This window comes from Cimex lectularius, unplaced genomic scaffold, assembly GCF_000648675.2.
Source record: "Cimex lectularius strain Harlan isolate CLEC.00 unplaced genomic scaffold, Clec_2.1 scaffold62, whole genome shotgun sequence".
Classification (NCBI taxonomy): Eukaryota; Metazoa; Arthropoda; class Insecta; order Hemiptera; family Cimicidae; genus Cimex; species Cimex lectularius.
Genome location: NW_019392785.1, coordinates 1,607,739 through 1,626,634, shown reverse-complemented (window position 1 = coordinate 1,626,634; position 18,896 = coordinate 1,607,739). Strand labels below are relative to the sequence as shown.

At 35.5% G+C, this 18,896-nt stretch overlaps 1 protein-coding gene across 1 annotated transcript; it reads left to right on the top strand.

The window, feature by feature from the left end:
• Positions 1-14,915, top strand: LOC106666382. The gene is made up of 6 exons (XM_014393553.2): positions 1-424; positions 9,689-9,936; positions 9,998-10,186; positions 10,344-10,500; positions 13,100-13,302; positions 13,364-14,915. Exons 1-6 carry the CDS (start codon positions 98-100, stop codon positions 14,538-14,540), a joined length of 2,301 nt encoding a protein of 766 aa, XP_014249039.1. The 5' UTR covers positions 1-97; the 3' UTR covers positions 14,541-14,915.
• The last annotated feature ends 3,981 nt before the right edge of the window (positions 14,916-18,896 follow it).

Here is an 18,896-nt window from a genome sequence, read left to right as displayed (position 1 = left end):
TATCAGCTGAGGATGTTTACAGTGGACAGGCGATGAGTCCGGCCATCCGGTGTTATGCTAGAATCGGCGTGCCGTCAGCATCGGCGACTATCCTCGAATGGTTATTAATCATAACTTACGCATAACTGACGTTTACCGGGGAGGATGGGCAGATCCGACGTCCCGTTTTAACATGATCGTCACCCTCGTCGTTCTGGTCAAGTACGGCCTTTCGCTCTGGAGGTGCCTGTTCCTGGAGGAGGAGCCCGAGCCGGCCCAGTCGAGGCCGAGCCCTTTTCGATTCGAACTGCCCAGGGTGGAGGCGAAGGCGGTCGTCGATCCGGACAACGAGGATATCAGGTTTTATCCACTCGTCAGCGTCCAGAGGTACGAAACGGTCAAAGAGATCCTCAAAAAGAAGCTCCACTACGGAGGAATCAACAAGGTATCAGACTTTATTTTCCATACGAATCACTTTTGATGTCTTTTAAATTATATCCTGTTAAGACTTACAGTGCTTATACTATTTACATTACTTGCCCAGGTGGCGAAGTTATAACTTATTTACTTTACTCTTACATCTGAAGTATGATGTAAATCAGTGGTTCTGCTGATTTCTTGCAGTGTTCAATGCCTTGTCAAGAAACCAGTTACAAGTTTTTTCTGTTTCTCTAGATTTCTGACATTTCGGTTCTTTCAAATCTTTCTTGGAGACGTTTGGGTTGCCTGGGTCTAAGAAAAAAACTGTCATGACTTAATAATTCTCATCTTATCTCCCTGCTATACAAGATTCTTTGAATTTTATTACTTCCTCTTGTAGCAGTTGTACTTTGTATTTCATACGTCTAAAACATGTCCTTCTACAAAGTTTCATGGTTCTACTGTCTGATAATAAGACAGTTTGTTCTACTTTATAGTCTTTTCCTTGATCAAACATGAAAACTATTACCTAGTCCTGCCAAGTTCTGTTACAATCATTCACGTTGAAAATAATCCCAAACAAACGCCTGGCGAACCTTGCTCTCTTGCCTATTGTTTACCTTTGATATAATGCTAAATTCTTTTACTCAGTTGTTATTGAGAATTAATAATGTCAAGATGGAACGTACCCTTGAACAAAACCGTCATGCCATCATCGCACTGCACAGGCGGGTAAATCAAAATCAGAGATTTTCAAGATGCTGAAATCGTTAGGAATAAATCGAATGTTTGTGGCGCACCATAAATCGCTTCAAAGATACTCTATCTATTAAAGACAAACCAAGGTCCGGCCGTCCTCGCTCTGTGAGGACGAAAAATGCCATCAAAGCGGTTGAAAACCGAATTCGAAGAAAGTGTGAGCAAGGAGACAAAACAAGGGCGAAAAATTACTAAGAATCCTTGAGAAAGTAGTAAAGCTCTTAAGTACTACTCTTTTTTCTGGAACTCATTGGGTCTTCCAACAGAACTCAGCTCCTGCGCACAAGGCCCGAACAACTCAGCAGTGGCTGGAGGAGAATGTTCCGGAATTCATTAAGGCTTCAGATTAGCCCTCGGGAAGCCCAGATTTGAATCCTCTGGGCTACAAGGTGTGGTCCCATCTTGAGCTTATGGGTTGCCACAGGAAACACGCCAATTTAGAGAGCCTCAAGTCCGCTCTGCTAAAAGCAGTTGAGAAATTTCCTCAAGACGTGTTGCATACTGCCATAGATGATTGGCCCCGAAGACGAAAAGCTTGTGTGAAAGGTCAAAGGTGAAAAGGTGGTCATTTCGAGTAATATTATTTTATTTCAATCTTAAAAAATATTGGATTTTTTAAAATAAATTTCTTTTTCAAATTATCAAGTTTCTCTATTCCCTAATGGCCTTTTTTCTTGTAACAGAACTTATGGCAGGACTATGTACAAGTGTTTTCCTGTTCCTCTAGATTTCAGACATTTCTGTTCTTTCAAATCCTGCTTGGAGACGCTTGGGTCTAAGAAAAGACTGTCATCGCTTAGTGTGTGTGTGTGTATATATATATATACTTGTAGCTGTACAAGACTCATTTTGTATTTTATTACTTGCCCTTGTTTGTGGCAGTGGTACTTTGTATTTCATGGTTGTGCTGTATATCTAAAACACGTCCTTCTGCAAAGTTTCATGGTTCCACTGTCGTAATAAAACAGTTTGTTCAACTTTGTAGTATTTTTCTTGCCCAAACATGAAAAGTGTTACAAGTTTTTTCCTGTTCCTCTAGATTTCTGTCTTTCAAAACCTGCTTGGAAATGTTTGGGTTGCCTGGGTCTAAAAAAAGACTATCATCGCTTAGTAATTCTCACCTTATCTCCTCCTATATAAGATTCATCTTTTCATGTTATTATTTGCACTAATGGCAATTTGAACTTTTTTTTTTGTAACAATGGTATTTCATCTACAAAGTTATATGAACCCTCAGGGTTACGGTATTTTTGAAAAAAAAAAAAAAAGCCTAATTGTAAGCATGTCGGGTTCGAATGCAGCAGGGCCGTTGGATTTGAACCAGAGTCCATTACTTTACAGTAAGAAGCACCTTGCAATACTAAATCATTTTGGACACCGATAGCCCGAATTGTTACTTTGTTTTTCAAGCGCTGTACGTCTAAAACACACCTTTCAGCTAAGTTTTATGGGCCCACAGTTATAATAAAACAGGCTCTTCTACTTTGCGGTATGTTCTATGCCTGGTCATGAAACCTGTTAGAAGTTTTTCCCTGATCCTCTAGATTTCTAACATTTCTGTTCTTTCAAATCCTGCTTGGAGATGCTTGGGTTGCCTGGGTCCAAGAAAAATCTGTCTTGACTTAGTAATTCTCATCTTATCTCTTGCTATACCAATGTCTCCTCTATGTGTACTTCTGCAATGATATATAGCTCAAAGTCTGACAAAAAATCAGAGCCTTCTCTGCTTATTTACAGTTTTGCCCATGCCTTGTCAAGTAACCGTTTAAACTTTTCTTTCCGTATTCTGATTTTTTTACAATTCTTGCTTGGAGATCTTTGAATTTTGTTACTTGCCCTTGTGGCAGTTGTACTTTGTATTTCATGGTTGTTCTTTACATCTAAAAAATGTCCCTCTGCAAATTGTCATGGTTCCCACTGTCTGATAATAATTCAGTTTCTTCTATTTTGCAGTACTTTCCACACCCAGACATGAAACCTATTAAAGTGTTTTCCTGTTGTCTAGATTTCAGACATTTCTGTACTTTCAAACCTTTTTTGTAGATGCTTGGGTTGCCTGGGTCTAAGAAAACACTGTCATCACTTAATTCTCACCTTATCTCCTGCTATACAAGACAACTTTGAATTTTATTACTTGCCCTTGTGGCCATTTCTAATTTTTTTTCTTTTAAACAAGGGTATTTCAATTTTGAGGTTATATGAAGACTGTCATCAATTGCTTCGTAATTCTTACCTTATACATACAAAACTATATACTTTTAGCTATACAAGACTCATTTTTGTATTTTATTACTTACTCTTGTTTGTGGCAGTGGTACTTTGTATTTAATGGTTGTGCTGTATATCTAAAACATGGCCTGCAAAGTTTTGTGTCTGCTGTCTGATAATAAAACAGTTTGTTCTACTTTGTAGTATTTTCCTTGCCCAAACATGAAAACTGTTTCAAGCTTTTTTTTATTCTTTTATATTTCTGATATTTTTGTTCTTTCAAATCCTGTTTGGAGATGCTTGGGTTGTCTGGGTCTAAGAAAAAACTGTCATGACTTAGTAATTCTCATCTTATCTCCTTACTGTACAAGATTCCTCTTTGAATTTTATTACTTGCCCTTGTTTGTGGCAGTGGTACTTTGTATTATGGTTGGGCTGTACGTGTAAAACACATCTTTCAGCTGTTTTATGGCTCCACAGTCATAAAAAAAACAGTTGTCTAGTTTGTAGTATTTTCCTTGCACAAACATGAAAAATGTTTCAAGCTTTTTTCTGTTCCTCTAGATTTCAGACATTTCTGTTCTTTCAAATCTTGTTTGGAGATGCTTGGGTTGTCTGGGTCTAAGAAAAAACTGTCATGCCTTAGTAATTCTCATCTTATCTCCTTACTGTACAAGATTCCTCTTTGAATTTTATTACTTGCTCTTGTTTGTGGCAGTAGTACTTGTATTTCATGGTTGGGCTGTACATCTATAACACATCTTTCAGCTATTTTATGGCTCCACAGTCATAAAAAAAACAGTTGTCTACTTTGTAGTATTTTCCTTGCACAAACATGAAAAATGTTTCAAGCTTTTTTCTGTTCCTCTAGATTTCAGACATTTCTGTTCTTTCAAATCTTGTTTGGAGATGCTTGGGTTGTCTGGGTATAAGAAAAGACTGTCATCGCTCAGTAATTCTCACTTTATCTCCTGCAATACAAGATTCATCCTTGAATATTATTATTTGCACTTTTTTTTGTAACAATGGTATTTCATCTACAAAGTTATATGAACCCTCAGGGTTACGGTGCTTTTGAAAAAAAGAAAGAAAAAAAAGAAGCCCAATTGTAAGCATGTTGGGTTCAAATGCAGGGCCATTGGATTTGAACCAAAGACCATTTCTTTACAGTGAGAAGCACTGTGTCACGCCGTTTCCAATTTGTACTTTGTTCTTCAAGTGCTGTATGTCTAAAACACGTTTTACGGCTACACAGTCATAATAAATGAAACAGTCTTTTCTACTCTGCAGTATGTTTTGTGTCTGGTTATCCAGATCCATTTTTGAATTTTATTATTTGCCCTTGTGGCTGTTGTAATGGTAATAATGGCGTTCACCAAGAAAAGAGACATAGAAATAAAAGTCCTACGTTTCTATAATGAAATGTTGCAATTAAAAAACGAGGTTATAAAGCTAGAAATAATCTTTGATAAGAAGTTAACCTGGAACACTCACCTGCAGCATGCTATAGCAAAAAGTAAAATATCCCTAATGACCATAGGAAGAACCCTAGGCAAATCTTGGGGATTTAAACCGAAAATGGCCCTCTGGCTATACACTGCAGAAATGAGACCCAAAATAACCGGATCATTTATCTGGTTGACCAAAGCTCAACAAAAAGCTATTCAATCACTAAGCAGTATACATGTTTCATCTATGAATTTATCACTTATTATTATCTCAAGAAATTAGTTAATACTTTTCATCTTCTTTCTTAATGACTGACATCCTGAAATCCCGACATTTTTCAATTCTTGTTTGTAGTTTCATGCCTCATGTTGTGAGTGATTTTTTCCTTATCTTCTGCTATAAAAACATCTTAGGTAGTGTATTCATTTACCCATTTTATTGTTTGCCCTGATGGCAAAGGTTTGTATTTCTTTCTTTTTATTGTCCATAAAAAAACATATTTTTATCTGAACTGTTTGGCTCGACGGTATGATCAGGGGTTCTGCTGATTTCTTGCAGTGTCTTCATGTCTTGCCGAGAAACCAGTTATAAGTTTTTTTCCTGTTCCTCTTGAATTCTGAAATTTCTTTTCTTTCGAATCCTGCTTGGATTGACTTGATATAAGGAAAGTCTGATCAATAAGTAATTCTCTTTTTTCAAGGTGGTCATGATTAATCTACTAACATTCCTTTCTTGGGTGGAAAAGTTTGTACTTATTGTTGCTATGAAAGATGTGCTGTACATCCCAAAATGATTTCTATTTTGAAACTATGTCGCTACGGAGTCTAATAATAAACCAGAGACTCTTCTGCTTATTAGCAGTATTTGCCTTGCTGTCGTGAAACCTGCATAAATTTTCCTTTTGTTTTCCTGCAATCTGAAATTCGTTTTCTATCAAATATTATAACAAATTATATCCAGGCTCTCCCCTCCATGCTAGAGGCAGGAAAGCGAGAACGGATAGTTCAGTCTAGCCTAGGCATTGGAAGAAAAACAATAAGAAAAAAATCCAGCTGAAAGCCAGTCAAATCAGATTTGTATCCACTTTGATTTTTATTAATATAAATTTTTTCTGTTGTGTGGCCCATTTTCATTTATGGTTTTTTGTTTGGTATTTTCCATTTTGATTATCAAGGTTGATTATTTTAATTTTGCTCTTCAGGCCTATATTATTCTCATGGTGTCTAATTATTCTTATATTGTTAGTTTGTAAGCAAAGATTCATGTTTTGTTGTTTTATGTTTTTTAACGTATCTTGATTCATAAGGAAATACATTTTTCGTTTTAAAAGAAACAAAATAGAGGTGTCTCTCTGCAGTTGTGTTCATAATTATTTCAAATTAAAATTCCTTTGATTTTGAGGCAGATCATCGGCCTCAATGGGGTTAATCAAACCTTAAAAGACGGGTTATAATCATTCCTTAAAGGACCCAACAATAAATAGTGGTAGCAGAGCGTGTTGGATTAATTGAAATAATTAATACAATCAATTATCACTGCTAAGCACATATAGACTGAAATTAAATTTGATAATAAAGTGATAAGCGAAAATCATTTTTAAAAAATTTCAAATCGAATAAATATTTTGATTATTTTCAAGGGTGTAAATAAGTTGACAGGGCCCAAATGTTCAGCCAATATGGCGTAAATTCTTTTGCCCAGAAAAATTAAGGGTTGGAGTTGTTTATTAGGATTTTCATGCTAGGGGTAAAATGCGACATCTATAAAATACTTTCCAATTTAACTTTCAGTCTACAAAATTAAAATAATCAACCTTGATAACCAAAATGGAAAATACCAAACAAAAAACCATAAATGAAAATGGGCCACACAACAGAAATAATTTATATTAATTTCGCTAATTTTGTGGTCCGCTTGACCAATTAAACATTACAATTAATTAAGGTTTTTAGTTGAGATTTAGGCACCTCTCGTGCCATTAACTTTTTTTCATCTCAACTAAAAACCTTAATTAATTGTTATTTATATTAATACAAATCAAAGTGGATACAAATCTGATTTGACTGGCTTTCAGATGGATTTTTTCTTATTGTTTTTCTTCCAATGCCTAGGCTAGACTGTACTATCCGTTCTCGCTTTCCTGCCTCTAGCATGGAGGGGACAGCCTGGATATAATTTGTTGTTATAATATCTATTGTCATGTTTTCATTAATTATACCACGTTTCGACTGTACATCTCAAAACATATTCTTTTATGAGATTTTGGTTGTGTGAATATTTTGGAGGTTCGAATATTTTCTTGTAGTATCTTCTGTGCCTTGTCTAGAAACCCATTGCATGTTTTTTCCCTGTTCCTCTTAAATTGTAAAATTTCTTTTCCTACTAATCCTGCTAGGTGATGCTTAGTTTGCATGGGCCTAAGGAAGGACTGTCATTGCTTAGAAATTATACCCTTATCTACTGCTATACAAATGTCTCTTATAGTCTATCTTATATAGAATTTTATTATTTGCTGTTTGACACTTAGTACTTTCTGTTATTTTACTGTTACATTGTATATTCCAAAACATTTTCTTCTGTGAAGCTATAATACACAGTCTGATAAGCTTTCTTTGTAGCATTTGCTTGCTTTGTCCTGTCATGAAATCTGTTTTAAACTTTTCTTTCTGTTTTCTCCGGTATTTTGAATTTTTTTCTTTCAAGAGTTTCTTTTTTTAGTATTACAAGTATTGAACACTGTTTCACTTAGGAACACTCTGGATCCAGGTATGGTTTTGAAGAAGAAAGCAAATTTCTTTGCTACTGCCAAGCTTTTGTCCTATTTTAAGATCATCATCAGGACAAAACAACCTTAACTATTGTCCTGATCATGACCTTAAAATAGGTCGAAAGCTTGGCAGTAACAAGCTTTTTTTTTTTAATTACATTTATTTGTTATTTACAACTGCAAGTGATGTATAAAGTAAATATGTTCGTATATGTTGAATCATTTGAGGCTCTTGTAGGAGAAGTTGCCCAGTGGTAACACTCCTTCACACTGATACCTTGTTCAGTCTTCACACAATGAGAAGGTCTCGGGGCCACTTTCGCTTCAGTCGTCTTGGAGGATTTTGAGGTAGGGTTGGAAGTGATAAATTTCGTTCGAATAGATTACTGTTGTGTTCAGTGATTGTTGAAATTTTTTATATCGGGTTTTGATGAGTTCATGTACAAATGGGATGTGTAGGTCTTTATGGATAGTGTAATTTGAAACGTAAAAAGGAGCATTTATAATTTGACTTGAATCCTTGATTGAGCCCCACACTTCACAACCGTACGCCCAGAGAGGTCTAATCATTGTCTTGTAAATTAAAAGTTTATTTTCAAGGTCTAATTTTGATCGTGAGTCGAGTAGTCTTTTTAACAATATATAACATCGGTTTGTTTGCTGTCTTTTCAGTCTTGCATGGGGATTCCAAGTCAGTCGTTTATCCATAAAAAGTCCAAGATAACGCACAAGGTCAGTGGTAGGCAATGGAATTCCATTTATACTCACCGCAGGACAGACATTTTTACATAAGGTAAAATTGATCTGTGTGCTTTTTGTTAGGTTTACCTTTATTCTCCACTTTGTGAACCATATTGTTAATTCATTCAGGTGTTGTAAGTGTTGAGTGTTAATTGAGGGGTCTGAATTGCGTGTAAGAATCACTGTATCATCAGTGAATGTGTGTCGAAATGTTAACGTGTGTAGGAATATCTGCAGTGTATATGGAAAATAGAAAAGGGCCAAGTATGCTTCCCTGGGGAACCCCCGCCCTTATTCGTATATAAGGTGAGAATTCAGTTCCCTGACGGACTCGACAAAATCAATCCGTCAGATAAGATCTCAATATAAGATAGTACATAGTATAGTAGATAGGCAGTAATAAGCAGCAACAAAATTTGCTTTCTTCTTTTCTGCTTAAATCCAGGGTTTGTAAGATTTCCTTGACATGTGATTTGTAAGAGATTTTTTCCTAATTTTCAGTTTTAAAAATATCTAAGTGTACACATCTATGAATTTATTACTTTCCCGGTGTGCAAAGTTTGTACTTCTTTCTCATAACGCCTCGCAAAAGTTTTCTCTGAGCAAGTGTATCTGATAGTAAATCATGATTTGTTGTCCTTTCAATAAAATTAGCCAAGCTTCCTTTCTGTATACTCTTGCATTCTGAAATTTCTTTTCTTTTAAATCTTGCTAGTCGATTCTTGGATTGCTTGTGAATGGCGAGACTCCCATTTTACCTCACAATTTATCCTATGCTCCAAAAATAGTATTGATATATGTTCTTATCAACAAAAGTAAGTTTCTGTAATCGATACGGTAACTTAATTTGCAGTTTTTTTCATTTAATTTTTATTATCATCATTATGTGAATAATAGCCTTAAATGATGTATAAATAAAACAATTAATTAAGGTTTTTAGTTGAGATAAAAAAGTCAAAGGCACAAGCAGGATTCGAACCCACGATCTTTGGCTTGATACGCCACTGCTCTACCACTTGAGCTATTGTGACCTCAATCCACTCGGACACCAACCTCCCATCTCAACGCCACCTTTTGAATTTTCCCTCCTTTTTGCCATTTTTCAACTGTTAACCTTAATTAATTGTATGATATTAATTGGTCAGCAGACCACGAAACTAGTGAATTTATAAATAAAACTATGATTTAATTTTTGTTTTTGTTTTAAATTTTAATTCAGACCAGTCATACCTCATCATATTTGCTGTTTCTCTCTCCACTGGCATGACATAAATAATAATATACAAATTAATACTTATTAGTTGTAATTGTAAACTGATATTAAACTGAAAAATATTCAGCATTGTTCTTTATTTTTTTTGCTAGGTTGTTGATTTGGGTTGTTCAGCAATAAAGTTTTTCCCCTACATCAGGAACTTGGAAGGTGTCAGAGAGTACATTGCTGTCGACATCGACGAGGATGTGCTGGTAGACTCTAAACGCAGAGTCGAACCCCTGAATGTCGATTTTCTCAAGCGAAGGCCTTTCCCTTTCAACGTAAAAGTTCTACTGGGAAGTGCGAGTGACCCTGATCTCCATCTCAAAGACACAAACGTCATTATTGCCATCGAATTGTATGTTGTTCCCTTCCACAATGTCGTGGCACAATTATTGATTTATTATTTTTGTTTACAGAATCGAGCATTTATATCCTGATGTGCTAGAAGCACTGCCGTATAACATTTTCGGCGTAATCCAACCGGAAATTGCAATTTTCACGACGCCAAATTCTGATTTTAACGTTTTCTTCCCGAACCTCAACGCTACCAAATTCAGGCACTATGACCACAAATTCGAATGGAGCCGGGAGCAGTTCAGAGACTGGTAAATCACATGTTGTAGCATATGTTAATGCACTATTTTGAAAAAAATGGGTTTCAACTGCATTTTTCACAACACAATCACTCAAAATTCACAAAAAAATATTCTCATGGAAGACTTAAGCAGTTGAGCGAACCTGGAAAGTTTTTAATTGTTCCAGGGCAGAGAATTTGACTGTACGCTATCCCAACTACGAATTCGACATCTGCGGCGTTGGACCCGGCCCCGCCGGATCAGAAGACAAATTCGGATGCTGTACTCAATTAGTGACATTTTTTAGAAGGACATTATTTATCGAAAAATCCAATGAATTTAAGGTGATTATTTTCTCTCATAAAGTTTCATGTTTTAAAACAATTCTTGTTTATTAAGCTGTATTTAAAATAGTTCTTTTAAAAGGAAACATTCATAATAAAAGTGATGGATTTATTTTATTAATATAATGGATTTTAATTTGTAAAATTTACTAATATTTTGCCCCTAACATATGCTTTAGATAATTTATAATGCATATTTTAAGAACTTACATCTTGGGCTCAACACTATAAATGTTTGGTGTGTTTAAACATACCCTTATTACTTAGTTTTTTAAAATATTTTTGTTTGTCTTTACACAATTTGTAAAGAACTGTTAGTAATACAAAAGAACTACAACCGAGTGACAAAATTATACACACTTCCCTAATTGTTATGATTTTTTTAATGTAATGGGTTTATACTACAAATATTTATTCAAAACACATGAAATAAATATTTTTCTTCATTAAACTTTAATTTTTCAGTAAATAAGAGAAAAGATTATTAAAATACTAAAATTAAACTCAAGGTTATAATATTTTGTGGCATTACCACTCAGTTTTATTATTTCCAGTAATTAAATTCACTAATTTCGTGGTCCGCTTGACCAATTAATACATTACAATTAATCAAGGTTTTTAGTTGAGATGAAAAAAAGTTAATGGCACGAGCGGGATTCGAACCCACGATCTTCAGCTTGATACGCCGCTGCTCTACCACTTGAGGTATCGTGACCTCTATCCACTCGAACACTAACTTCCCATCTCAACCCCACCTTTTGAATTTTCCCTCATTTTTGCCATTTTTCAAATGCCGTGTAATCGGATTGGATTCTCATTTTTTCTCTCACATTTTTTTCATCTCAACTAAAAACCTTGATTAATTGTAATGTATTAATTGGTCAAGCGGACCATGAAATTAGTGAATTTAATGAATTAAAATGAAGTACACTTCACTAAAGCTCTTTGTGGCCATTTCATTTGTCGTCGAGAATCCAATCCGATTACATGACATTTGAAAAATGGCAAAAAGGAGGGAAAATTCAAAAGGTGGGGTTGAGATAGGAAGTTGGAGTCCGAGTGGATCGAGGTCACGATAGCTCAAGTGGTAGAGCAGCGGCGTATCAAGCCGAAGATCGTGTGTTCGAATCCCACTCGTGCCATTAACTTTTTTTCATCTCAACTAAAAACTTTGATTAATTGTAATTTCCAGTAATCTTTCTGGAATGGTTTTGTACAAATTTTGAATCAAATCTTGAAGCAAATTATTTCAGACAGTGGTGACAGCTGTTTTAAGTTCGTCGACAGAGTTGTACTGCTTACAGTCTTGATATACCATCCTCGATAATTTTCCCCATACATTTTCTATAACGTTCAAGTCTGGTGAGAGTGGAGGCCAATCAAGTTTTTCAATGCTGTTCTGTGAAAACCGTTCTTTAACAATTTTTGCATTGTGTATGGGTTGTTCTGCTGGAATATTGGAGTCCCTTGGCATAAATCGCTGAAACTAGTTTTTTCTTTGTCCAGTAATTTCTTGTAGAATTCCGAATTGACTTTTTTTTGCAAGAAAACAAAGATTCCCTTTTTTATTACACCCAATACACCCCCAAATCATCAAAGATCCACCACCCATTTGGCGCCGTGACAAAATTTTTTCTTTAGTTAGATCATGAAAGTAGTATGCGTATCCATCCGGGCCAAATTGAATTTTTTTTCATCAGAAAAAATAACTTTTCACCAATCTTCATTTTTCAAAATGTGGTTTTCAGCAAATTTGACACGGGCTAGTTTGTGGTAGGGTTTCAGAGCTGGTTTGCGTTTCAGTTTTCTTCGGACTATGTTTTCAGTTTTTTTAAGGAATCTCTGAACAGTTCGAACAGAAACATGAACACCTGCCTTCTCTGCGATGGCTTTTGGATTGGCAGTCAAAAAGCTGTTTGAAGCAATGCGCAGGATGTGCGATTTGTCTCTTCTGGTCAAGGACGGAGGTCTTCCAGAGCTATGCCCTTTTCCATGGTCTTCACCTAGTCGTATTATCTTCGATACCGATGAAACACTTGGTTTTATGTGCCGGGCAATATCTCTGCAGCTCATTCCATCTTCATTGAGCAAGTGAATCAACCGGCGCTCCTCAGAAAATCTTCTTCCTTTGGGCATTTTAAAATAACTTTGAATTACTCCAAATGAACTCACAGTGAATACTGAATAAACCTTTGGAGTTATAAAATAAACGTAAACAAAATGTGTCTATAATTCTGTCGCAGCTAAATCAAAACAATACTGTTTATTGGGATGTACATTTGTATAAGATTATCAGATCAAGCCATTTCCAGAGTTAATTTTCTTTTAATATCATGAACAATATTCTAATGGCAAAAGAAATCATTTTTGACTGTTGAAATCGTGATTTTTTAATGTGTCTATAATTTTGTCACTTGGTTGTATTTGACTATATTTCACATCATCAAATACTTCGAGGATGAATACGTCTAAGTCCTTATTACTTACACTGAAGTGTTAATTGGCAAAAATTTATTCTAAAAATAAATATTTATTATATTGTTAGTAATAAATAACTTTGGCACTTTCTACCAATCACAGTTTTAAACGATTTTTCTAGGAATTTTATAGGATCATCAGGAATGTAGATTACCCATATACGACCGAAGAAGAGCTGAAAGAAGAAATGGTTTCTTCTGAAGTCAGGACATTTTTATGGAATGCTGGTGACTGCTACTTAAACAAAGATAAATTAGAAATTCCCATTTCATCCATTTTGAATCACATAGTTGGAAAAGTACAATGTGATGAAGAATTCTTAAGGTCAGATACTGTTTCACGATTCATTGCAAATCCGTTAATTTTTCAAATTGTCTTGTTATAGATTTACGTTAATTCGTGAAGGTTACGATGTCGAGACTTTGAACGATGGGAGCGATGTGGTTGTTTTACTGCATCATCCTAGTTCATCTGAATCAATCGACTTGGACAATGACGTCAACATCGTAGAATATCAGTCTGCGGCTTGTGTAGAAGAAGAAGATTGGAATAAAACTTATACCAATGATATAATGGAAGAGGGGTATGAAAGTGTTTCTAAAAATGGTTCCACTCCACCCATTTCTAGGGATTTTAGCCCCGTAAATAAATGTCCCGGCACTTCGTCCAGTGATGTGCAGACAAGACATGAAGATTCTATTCACCGTTGTAAATCTTGTGACCAGATTGTCGGCAGGAGCAAGAATAAAAATTTCAGATTCAGTTTGAATATGGAAAAAAACGATGGCTTCGATTGTGCCAGAGGCGCCTGTTCTAGTGATAAAATCGCCAGCTCAGGCAGTATTTCCGACACGATAGGAAGCCACAGTAAGGCGCCTGACAGTGGATATCCAAATTCGATAAACATGGATATGGATTTGACTCCAGAGCAAGTAGAAGAGATTACAACGGAGAGCGAATCGAGCTTTGAAGGGAATGAGTCCGGAGACGAAGAAGTCAGACATGACAACGTAGTGGCTGCAGCTCATTTGTTCGATGATGTTGAGAATGGTGATGTCGCAAACAACAATCGCGATGGAGAAGGCAATAACATGGAAGATAACAGGCAAGTCGGAGAGCCTTTAGAATTCCAACAACTTATACAAGAGGATCTTGCTCAGGCGAATCTCGCCGCAGCCGAGGAGCATGATTCCGAAGAAGAAAGCTTTATCAGTTCTAGTCGTGATGCTCATCTAATCACAGAATGCATATCTACTACAGCCACAATCGGATCTGAAATATTAGCTAGCAGTTATTCTCTTGCAGGAATTCCATCAATTTCTAGATCATCGCCTAGTCAAGAAGTAAACAATTTGAGGGATGAATTTTCTTTCCCAGACTGGCTGCTGAACATAAACGTCATAGAAGAAGCTGACCGAGGTAGAGGGGATGCACCCGAACAAGAAGACGATGATCTGGAATTCGACGACAATCTTGACTTGGATGACATCGACAGCGAGCTGTCTAACGAAATGATCGTACGAGGTGATTTCCTCGGTGGTGGCGACATTTCAGACTTATAATATTTTCGTTTTAACTCCCCCACCAATTGATTTTAATGCTCAACAAGCTTTTTGAGTACATATCAATTTTTGAATTGTGATAATTTTTCCAAATATTAAGTATAAAAATGTCTCGTTTGTTTTATGTTGCTTTTCATTTTTTTTTTTTTTTTTTCATTTCTGGATACAGTATGCCTTAAAAATTTTGACTTTTACTTTTAAACTATGGGGCGAAAGAAGACTGATATCCCAGTATTTGTTTTATTTTTTATTTTTAAAGGTGTTTTTCTCAGTTAAAAAATGACGCTGTAGTACAATAAAACTATGTCATGTCTATAATTATAAAGACAAGAACAATGTACATAAATTTTGTTATGTAATTTTTTTAAACATAAACGATCGTCTTGCTATTTTCTTTTATAAAATTCTCCTCATCCTTAAGCGGCCCATACACTGTCAATATTATTGTACAATATAGATTGCACAATAATTTGACGGTTGCCCCTTAACATTCAATAATATTGCACAAAATTTTGTTTGTGCAATGAATAGTTTGAAGACGATATTGAAGTTTGTGCAATATTTTGTGCACTTGTTGATATTTCACAAACTGACTGATATTGCACAATAATGCCAACAGACGGTGCAATATTTTCATGGTTGTACAATATATTTTCAACTTTTCATAAATCATGCAATGTATTGCACAAACTTTCAATATCATCTACACACGATCAATTAAATTGCACAGCCCAAAATATTGTGCAATAATATTGATCGTCTATGGGCCGCTTTATAACGTAATGTAATTTTTTTAAATAGAAAGTTGAACAATTAAATCTGCATTGGCTTTTAAAGTGTATGTTTAATGGCAAGGTAAAGGTCTCGGGTTCTAATCTAGCGAAACTGCATTCGAATCCGACACAAATGGGTTTTCTTTTCAATTGTTTTTTAAACATTGACATTTGAAATTTTGATTATTTTTGTTTCAGGCATTTGCCATTTGATTCATTTGCAAAATTAGCATGTTCATAATTAATTTAGATTTCTTGTTGAGGGCCTGCTGGGTGATAGATAATCTGGTCGTCCTTTGGTTATTCATATGCATTTCAGCATTTGATTCTGGTCACCATCAGAAATGGTTAAACTACGTTCATGCGCTGTTAAAAATGTGGCCTTTTTTGTGCTGGTTTTATGATAGTAAATTGATAGAGTTGATGATGGGGTTTTTTAAATATTTACGTTTTGGCATTACGCCATCTTCAGTGAGGAACTCTTGAGTGGGGACAGACCCAGTAATATGACCCTGTGCTGGTACAACATGAGTAAATTAATAGTTGAAACATACAAAATAATGGTCCTTCATATCATGAAAAAGCATTAACATAAGAACATGTCTAATATGACTGTAAAGCTTCAGCATTGATATTTTGACTACTTAAGGAATTAGAAAAGTGACACTGTAAAATTCTCAAATTTTAAAACCATATTTTTCACGGTGATCCACAAAATAGATTGACAATTTGAAGCAGTCAGGGAAGCAAGTAACAAGTAATAAGCAAGATCGTCCTGGACGAGTACAAGGGAGTAGCAAGTAGGACCTTGGGAGGTGTCAGATTTCCCAGCTGGAACACTGTCCCATGTCAAACCAGCCCTTCCTAAGACTTTCTAGAGCAAATGCCCAGGGTTGCATCCAAGTTCAAAATTTCTCATATCTGGTTTTGCTTGTTTTTCAAGATAGTGTGCGGCTTGGAAAAGAAACCTGCCGCAAAACTCAGAGTAAGTCGCTCTCTCCGGATTTGGGGTGCATCACCCTCAACTCGCAGCAGAGGCTGGTCCTAAACACAGAGCATATCGAGTCATAAGAGATACGTTTTTTCAGTAGGGTCTCCCTAGCTACCCAGCTTTGATATATACTTCTGGCACCTTAACATTGAATAAGAAACCGAGGAACCGCACCCTATCCATGTACCTTACCAGCACAAGCAGAGTTGAGGTGGGTTCTGAGCCCTCTTCAGTCTGCAAAACTTTAAGCTTATGTAAGTTTTTAGCGACTTTCCAGAGCATCCTTTTTAGATGGCCTGGCTGAATTTCTCTTGATCGAAGGTATGAAGAAAAAAAATTGTGTTTAATATTTTTTTAGTTTAGTTTCAAATTTTTACCTTTTTTTTGTAGAAAAATTATACAGGGTACCTTAGGCCCTGTTCAACTTTTCAAATATTTTTCAAAATTTCAAATTTGACCCTGTACATCCTGACACACACACAAATAGAGATATACCCGGACTTAAATTTTAAGCTTTCTTCTTAATTTTCTTGTACAGGGACTTCGGGTCTCTGATTATGCCAGGCGTTTAACGTTCCTTACAAACGTCGATTTGGGAGGCTGAAGAAAAGGTTATTTCATACATCCTACGCACTAGACTATAGTTTAGGAATTTTATTTTTTTCCTTTTTATTGATTTTTACATTTGAAAACAATTTCAACTGTAAAAATGCGATAATAGTAAAATTGACATGAAAAACATGTGAGGAGAAATCACCCAGTGGTTAGCCTCCTTTAGAAAAAATAAACATGACCACTTTTCAATTTTCTTCATCACTCAGGACGCCTCAGTCAACAGGGAGGATTATCGGGGATGGTAGTGGAACTGAGATGACAGATCAGGGCAATGGGATGAGTGGAAAGGGATTGATGGAATTTTTTGTAATTGCTTTACGCTTCTGGAACAAAGGGAATATAAGGTCTCTGCATAGGGTACAAAATAAGAAGGGTTAACAATTTTTCTTAGGACTTTTGGTTGGAATCTTTGGATGCAATGGGAGTTGGAATGCTTGGTTGACCCTCAGAGTTCGATACCATAAGTCCACATAGGTTTGATAACCATGGTGTAATTAATCTTTTGTTATTAAGTGGAAGTTTTGAGCATTTGTTGAGTACTGGTGAAAACAGTTTCTATTATTTGTTTAGTATGTTTCATTTTATTTGTTTCACAGATTACAAGTGTCGTTGTCCAGGTAGAGTACCAAGTATGAATGTGTTCGACAGGGGGTAGTGAAATCCTATTAAAGTAAACTGTGAGTGAGAAGTTAATGTATTTGCTCTTCGTTGGATTTATTTTCTCCACTTTTTCGACCAAATGTTGAGGCACTGCGAATGGTTTTGTAAGCTTTGTATGCGGTGACTGGATCTGTATGTAAGGAAAAGGATTGCTGTGTCGTCAGTAAAAATGTAGAGAAATGTTTCTGGAAAGATAGCAATATCAGCAGGATATAGTGTGTAAAGGAGAGGTCCTAGAATGTTTCCTTGTGGGATGTCAGCTTGGATAGGATAGATAGAGAATATCGCTGCGCCCTGACTGACTTTGAAATGGCTAGACTGTACGATTTTAGGATAAGTAGTAGAATGCATTTCAGCTCGCACAGAGGATCCAGGTGCCAACCCTGTAAAGGCTTGAGCAATGTCAAGGGAATACGCCTGGTCAACATTGCCTCTGCTCAAGGGAGAATGGAATAATGTCCACAAGGTAATGACATTGATGGATTGTAGAGTGTAGGGTCCTAAATCCAAACTGGTTTACTATTTAAATATTTTAAACGTTTTAATATTTTAAATTTAAATATTTAAAATTTAATTGTTGACCTGTATTGGTAGTATTACCTGTGAGTTCCAAAGAATGTACAATATACAGGGTGAGTCATTTTTTGACGCACCATTTGAAAATCAATGCGGGTGCGTTTAAATCTGACTCGAGGCCTATTTCTTTTGATTTTAACATTAAAAAAAAGGAAGTGAGTCAATTTTCGGTGCACATAGGAAAATCAAGTTGGTGCGTCTAATTATGACTCGGCACATTTTATTTTCTTAGTCTCGTACCAAAAACTAGGCGAGTCACTTTTCGACACACCATTCGTTACAAATTAATTTTAGTAGGTTGGAAGGAAAATAAACCAAACCAATATTATTAAAACATTATTCAAACGATGTAAAAATTAAAAAAAAAAATTCTTCACAAATTAACTTAAGGTTTAAGAGTATTTGTTTCTGGTAAAATAAAAAAATTAAATAAATATAACAATCTCCTTTTTTCTGGTAAAGTAAAAAAAAAAAAAAAAAAATTAAATAAATGTAACAATCTCCTTTGTTATCAAATCAAAAATGTTCAAAATCATTATAATAATTGTTCGAACAGACCTCCATTTGCTGCAACACAGTAGCCTAGTCTATCGTAAAATGATGATCGGACGAAAAAAATACCCTTAAACCTTAATCAGATTAATTTGTGCAGAATTTTTTTATTTATTTTTACATTGTGTTTGAATAATGCTTTAATAATATTGGTTTTGTTTATTGTCCTTCCAACCTACTAAAACTAAT